Raw genomic sequence first — 6,977 nt, 5'->3', positions numbered from 1 at the left:
CAAGGTCACCCAGTAGGGTTCAAGGTTACCCAGTAGGGTTCAAGGTTACCCAGCGGGGTTCTAGGCTACTTAATAGGGTTCAAGGTCACCCAGCAGCATTCAAGTTCACCCAATAGGGTTCTAGGTCACCCAATAGGCTCCAAGGTCACCCAATAGGCTCCAAGGTCACCCAATAGGGTTCAAGGCCACCCAGCAGGGTTCTAGGTCACCCAATAGGGTCAGAGGTCACCCAGTAGGGTCCAAGGTCACCCAATAGGGTTCAAGGCCACCCAGCAGGGTTCTAGGTCACTCAATATGGTCCTAGGTTATCCAATAGGGTACAGGGGCACCCAATAGGGTTCCAGGTCACCCAATAGGGCTCAAGGTCACCCAATAGGGTTCAAGGTCACCCAGCAGCGTTCAAGGTCACCCAATGGGGTTCCAGGCCACCCGATAGGCTCCCAGGGCAGCCCAATCGGGTCCCAGGTCACGTGACGGGGTCCAAGGCCCGCCGACGGGGGCGGGCGCCCTGGGCGACCTTTGCCCCCGGCCCCGCCCCCAGGTGGCGGCGCACGAGGACGACGTCAACGCGGTGGCGCTGGCGGAGGGGGCGGGGCAGGTGCTGCTCTCGGCGGGGGACGACGGCGTCTGCAGGGCCTGGGACCGGCGCTGCCTGGGGGAGGGGCGGCCACGCCCCGTCGGCCTCTGGGCGGGGCACCGGGACGGCATCACCTTCCTGCACCCCCGGGTAACTGGGAGGGGACTGGGAGGCACTGGGAGGGGTTTAGGGGGGCATTGGGAGGGACTGGGGGGGGGATTGGGGGGGACTGGGAGGGACTGGGAGGGGTTTAGGGGGGACTGGGAGAGACTGGGAGGGACTGGGAGGGGTTTAGGGGGGATTGGGAGAGACTGGGAGGGACTGGGAGGGGAGTGGGGGGGACTGGGAGGGGTTTAGGGGGGACTGGGGGGGATTGGGGTAGACTGGGAGGGACTGGGAGGGGGGTAGAGGGGGATTGGGGGCACTGGGAGGGGATTGGGAGGGACTGGGAGGGGTTATGGGGGGACTGGGAGGGGTTTAGGGGGAACTGGGAGGGATTGGGGGCGACTGGGAGGGATTGGGGGGGACTGGGAGTAACTGGAGGGGGTTTAGGGGGAACTGGGAGGGGATTGGGGGCGACTGGGAGGGACTGGGAGGGGTTTAGGTGGGACTGGGGGGGATTGGGGTAGACTGGGAGGGACTGGGAAGGGGGTAGAGGGGGATTGGGGGCACTGGGAGGGGATTGGGAGGGACTGGGAGGGACTGGGGGGGACTGGGAGGGATTGGGGGGGACTGGGAGTAACTGGAGGGGGTTTAGGGGGAACTGGGAGGGACTGGGAGGGGAGTGGGGGAGACTGGGAGGGAACTGCAAGAGGAGTCAGGGGGACTGGGAGGGACTGGGGGTCACTGGGAGCAGTTTAGGAGGGACTGGGAGGCGACTGGGGGGGACTGGGAGGCAACTGGGAGCAACTGGGTTGGGCTTATAGTGCAACTGGTCCAACTGGGACGGCCTCCAGAAGCCCTTGAGATGCTGCGGGTGCCACTGGGAGCACTGGGATTGGGTTTGGTGCCAACTGGGATGGGTTTATGGGTCAACTGGGTCAACTGGGGTCAACTGGGAGCAACTGGGATGAACTGGGATGGGCTTATAGTGCAACTGGTCCAACTGGGACGGCCTCCAGAAGCCCTTGAGATGCTGCGGGTGCTACTGGGAGCACTGGGATTGGGTTTGGTGCCAACTGGGATGGGTTTATGTGTCAACTGGGTCAACTGGGATGAACTGGGATGGGCTTATAGTGCAACTGGTCCAACTGGGACGGCCTCCAGAAGCCCTTGAGATGCTGCGGGTGCTACTGGGAGCACTGGGATGGGGTTTGGTGCCAACTGGGATGGGTTTATGGGTCAACTGGGTCAACTGGGGTCAACTGGGATGAACTGGGATGGGCTTATAGTGCAACTGGTCCAACTGGGATGGCCTCCAGAAGCCCCTGAGATGCTGCGGGTGCTACTGGGAGCACTGGGATTGGGTTTGGTGCCAACTGGGATGGGTTTATGGGTCAACTGGGTCAACTGGGGTCAACTGGGATGAACTGGGATGGGCTTATAGTGCAACTGGTCCAACTGGGACGGCCTCCAGAAGCCCCTGAGATGCTGCGGGTGCTACTGGGAGCACTGGGATGGGGTTTGGTGCCAACTGGGATGGGTTTATGGGTCAACTGGGTCAACTGGGGTCAACTGGGATGAACTGGGATGGGCTTATAGTGCAACTGGTCCAACTGGGACGGCCTCCAGAAGCCCCTGAGATGCTGCGGGTGCTCCTGGGACCCCCCGGGGCCGCTTCTAGTCCCCACCCCTTGACCCCTCACTCCCCCACCAATGACCTTTGAGCCCCGCCCCCTTGACCCCGCCCCCTCGTCCCCAAGGGCGACGGCCGCTACCTGGTCACCAACTCCAAGGACCAGACGGCGAAACTCTGGGACCTCCGGCGCCCGGCGGGGCCCGGGGGGGCGGCGGCCGCCCGTCGCGCCGTCGCCCGCCAGAGCTGGGACTACCGCTGGCAGCGCGCCCCCCGCCGCGGTAATTAGCCTTAATTAGCGTTAATTAGCGGGGAGGGGAGGGGGAGCGGCGGGCGGAGGAGGAGAAAGTTTGGTGGGTTGGTTGGTTGAGGGGCGGGGGGGGGGCGTGGGGGGAGTTAGGGAGGGGGTGGGGGTAATTAGGGGGTGATGGGGTAATTAGGGTGGGATGGGGGTAATTAATGATATAGTTGGGGTAATTAGAGTCATCCCGGCGGTAATTAGGGGGTGATGGGGGTAATTAGGGAGGTTTTAGGGGTAATTAGGGTGGGATGGGGGTAATTAGGGTGGGATGGGGGTAATTAGGGGGTGATGGGGGTAATTAGGGAGGTTCTAGGGGTAATTAGGGTGGGATGGGGGTAATTAGGGTGGGATGGGGGTAATTAGGGGGTGATGGGGGTAATTAGGGAGGTTTTAGGGGTAATTAGGGTGGGATGGGGGTAATTAGGGGGTGATGGGGGTAATTAGGGGGGGATGGGGGTAATTAGGGAGGTTCTAGGGGTAATTAGGGTGGGATGGGGTAATTAATGATATAGTTGGGGTAATTAGAGTCATCCCAGCGGTAATTAGGGGGTGATGGGGGTAATTAGGGAGGTTTTAGGGGTAATTAGGGTGGGATGGGGGTAATTAGGGAGGTTCTGGGGGTAATTAGGGAGGTTCTGGGGGTAATTAGGGGGTGATGGGGGTAATTAGAGAGGTGATGGGGGTAATTAATGACATTTGGGGTGATTAGAGTCATCCTGGGGGTAATTAGAGGGTGATGGGGTAATTAGGGCGTGATGGGGGTAATTAGGAGGGGATGGGGGTAATTGATGACATAGTTGGGGTAATTAGAGTCATCCCGGGGGTAATTAGGGGGTGATGGGGGTAATTAAGGACATAGTTGGGGTAATTAGAGTCATCCTGGGGGTAATTAGGGAGGTTCTGGGGGTAATTAATGACATTTGGGGTAATTAAAGTCATCCCGGGGGTAATTAGGGGGTGATAGGGTAATTAGGGGGGATGGGGGTAATTAAGGACATAGTTGGGGTAATTAGAGTCATCCCGGGGGTAATTAGGGGGGATGGGGGTAATTAAGGACATAGTTCGGGTAATTAGAGTCATCCCGGCGGTAATTAGGGAGGTGATGGGGGTAATTAGGGGGTGATGGGGTAATTAGGGGGGATGGGGGTAATTAAGGACATAGTTGGGGTAATTAGGGGGTGATGGGGGTAATTAAGGACATGTTTGGGGTAATTAGAGTCATCCCGGGGGTAATTAGGGGGTGATGGGGTAATTAGGGAGGGGGTGGGGGTAATTAAGGACATGTTTGGGGTAATTAGAGCCGTCCCGGGGGTAATTAGGGAGGTGATGGGGGTAATTAATGACATTTGGGGTAATTAGATTCATCCCGGGGGTAATTAGGGAGGTGATGGGGGTAATTAGGGAGGGGGTGGGGGTAATTAAGAACATTCTGGGGTTAATTAGTTCGGCAACCAGCCGCCATTTTACCCGTTGCCACGGCAACGCGTTACGTCCCGCCGCCATTTTGTCCGTTGCCGCGCTTGGCGGCAATCTTACCGGTTGCCGCGGCAACGCTTCCCGCCCGCCGCCATTTTGTCGGTTGCCGCGGCAACGCTTCCCGCCCGCCGCCATTTTGTCGGTTGCCGCGGCAACGCTTCCCGCCCGCCGCCATTTTGTCGGTTGCCGCGGCAACGCTTCCCGCCCGCCGCCATTTTGTCGGTTGCCGCGGCAACGCGTCTCTCCCGGCGGCCATTTTGTGCGTTACCGCGGTAACGACGCGCTGTTCCCTGTCCCCCCCCCCGCGCCGTAGCCATGACGACGGCGCCGTTGCCAGGCGACAGCTCGCTGATGACGTACCGCGGTCACGTGGTGCTGCACACGCTGCTCCGCTGCCGCCTCTCCCCCCCCCGCGGAACCGGGGGGCTCTTCCTGGGCACCGGCTGCGCCTCGGGGGCGGTGCTGGGTGAGGGGGCGGGGCCTGGCGGCGAGGGGCGGGGCCTGGCGGGCGACGGGGTGTGGCCTGTGGGGAGGGGGTGTGGCTTTGAAGCGTGCGGGCGTGGCTTGAAACCGGGGTGAGGGGGTGGCTTGAGGAGGTGTGGGCGTGGCTTAAGGGGGGGTGTGGGCGTGGCTTGGGGGTGTGGGCGTGGCTTAAAGCGGTGGCTGGGCAGGCTGAGGGGCGTGGCTTCACGCCTGGGGGCGTGGCTTGAGATCTGGGGGGGTTTTAGGGGTGGGGGGCGCGGCTTAAGGGCTTGGGGGCGTGGCTTATGGGTGGAGGCGGGCGTGGTTTGCGCTGTGGGCGTGGCTTAAAGCGGTGGCTGGGGGCGTGGCTTCATGGCTGGGGGCGTGGTTTTGGGGGTGTGGGCGTGGCTTGAACCGGGGGGGGCGCGGCTTGATGATTTGGGGGCGTGGCTTGGCGGGTGTGGACAGGCTGGTGGGCGTGGCTACATGCCCGGTGGGCGTGGCTTTGTGGGTGGGGGCGTGGCTTGAGATCTGGGGGTGTGTGAGAGAGGGGTGGGGGCGTGGCTTAACGGCTTAATGGAGGGTGTGGGCGTGGCTTGGCGCGGTGGGCGTGGCCAGCACGGTGGCTGGGCGGGCTGGGGGCGTGGCTTTGGGGGTGGGGGCGTGGCTTTGGCGTGGGGGCGTGGCCATAGGGCGGGCAGGACCCACTGGGGAGGGGTGGGGGGTGTAAGGGGGGGGTGTGTCCGGGAAGGGGGCGTGGCTTTAGGACGCGGTGGGCGTGTCCCTAAGCCCCGCGCCCTCCCCCCCCGCGCCAGTGTTACGACGTGCTGACTGGGCGGGCCGTGCGGAGATTGACCAATCACGGCGCTTGTGTGAGGGACGTCAGCTGGCACCCGCACGGGGGGACCCTGGCCAGCGCCTCGGTGGGGCGGGGGGGGAATCTATGGGGCAGGGGGGGAGATGTGGGGCTGGAGGGGGGAGATGTGGGGCTGGGGGGGGAGATGTGGGGCTGGAGGGGGGAGATGTGGGGCTGGAGGGGGGAGATGTGGGGCTGGGGGGGGAGATGTGGGGCTGGGGGGGGAGATGTGGGGCTGGAGGGGGGAGATGTGGGGCTGGGGGGGAGATGTGGGGCTGGGGGGGGAGATGTGGGGCTGGAGGGGGGAGATGTGGGGGCTGGGGGGGGAGATGTGGGGCTGGAGGGGGAGATGTGGGGCTGGAGGGGGGAGATGTGGGGCTGGGGGGGGAGATGTGGGGCTGGAGGAGGAGATGTGGGGCTGGAGGGGGGAGATGTGGGGCTGGGGGGGGAGATGTGGGGCTGGAGGGGGGAGATGTGGGGCTGGGGGGGGAGATGTGGGGCTGGAGGGGGGAGATGTGGGGCTGGAGGGGGAGATGTGGGGCTGGAGGGGGGAGATGTGGGGCTGGGGGGGGAGATGTGGGGCTAGAGGGGGGAGATGTGGGGCTGGAGGGGGGAGATGTGGGGCTGGGGGGGGAGATGTGGGGCTGGAGGGGGAGATGTGGGGCTGGAGGGGGGAGATGTGGGGCTGGAGGGGGAGATGTGGGGCTGGAGGGGGGAGATGTGGGGCTGAGGGGGGAGATGTGGGGCTGGAGGGGGGAGATGTGGGGCTGGGGGGGAGATGTGGGGCTGGAGGGGGGAGATGTGGGGCTGAGGGGGGAGATGTGGGGCTGGAGGGGGGAGATGTGGGGCTGGGGGGGGAGATGTGGGGCTGGAGGGGGAGATGTGGGGCAGGGGGCGAGATGTGGGGCTGGAGGGGGGAGATGTGGGGCTGGAGGGGGGAGATGTGGGGCTGGGGGGGGAGATGTGGGGCAGGGGGCGAGATGTGGGGCTGGAGGGGGGAGATGTGGGGCTGGGGGGGGAGATGTGGGGCTGGAGGGGGAGATGTGGGGCTGGAGGGGGGAGATGTGGGGCTGGGGGGGAGATGTGGGGCTGGAGGCGGATCTATGGGTCCGGGGGGTCTCTGTGGGTCCGTGTGACCCCCCGCCCCTCCCCCGCAGTGGGACGGCACCATCCGCCTTTGGGCCTATCGGGAGCCTCAGGACGACGAGGGGGGAGGGGAAACGCCCCTCCCCCCCCACCCCTCCCCCCCCCAGCCGTGACCCCTCCCCCCACCCCCCTCCCCTCCCCCCCACAATAAACGCTTCGCTCCGACCCACAAGTGACCTTATTTGGGGGGGGGGGGGGGAGGGGAAAAATGTGGGGGGAGGGGGGTGGGGGAGGGGCAGCCCCATAAGTGACCCCTCCCCCCCACCCCCCCCTCCGGTCATTCCCGTGTCCTTCGTCGGCCATTTTGTCCCCAGAAAGAGCCGTGGGGCGGAGGTGTGGGGCTGGGCTGTGGGGCTGGGCTGTGGGGCGGCTCTGGGGCACTTGTGGGGCTGGGCTGTGGGGCTGGGCTGTGGGGCAGGTGTAT

The 6,977-nt window shown here is 64.3% G+C and overlaps 1 protein-coding gene across 1 annotated transcript; it reads left to right on the top strand.

Moving 5' to 3' along the window:
• Nucleotides 1-436: 436 nt before the first annotated feature.
• On the top strand, nucleotides 437-6,710 carry DCAF11 (DDB1 and CUL4 associated factor 11; the record flags this gene model as incomplete). The annotated part of the gene is made up of 5 exons (XM_074931041.1): nucleotides 437-727; nucleotides 2,440-2,593; nucleotides 4,403-4,548; nucleotides 5,367-5,474; nucleotides 6,565-6,710. Coding segments are annotated over 5 exons (801 nt in total), but the record flags the coding sequence as incomplete, so codon positions are not given.
• Nucleotides 6,711-6,977: the final 267 nt, after the last annotated feature.

This window comes from Athene noctua, chromosome 38 (genome assembly GCF_965140245.1).
Source record: "Athene noctua chromosome 38, bAthNoc1.hap1.1, whole genome shotgun sequence".
NCBI lineage: Eukaryota > Metazoa > Chordata > Aves > Strigiformes > Strigidae > Athene > Athene noctua.
This window is presented reverse-complemented; position numbering and strand designations above follow the sequence as displayed.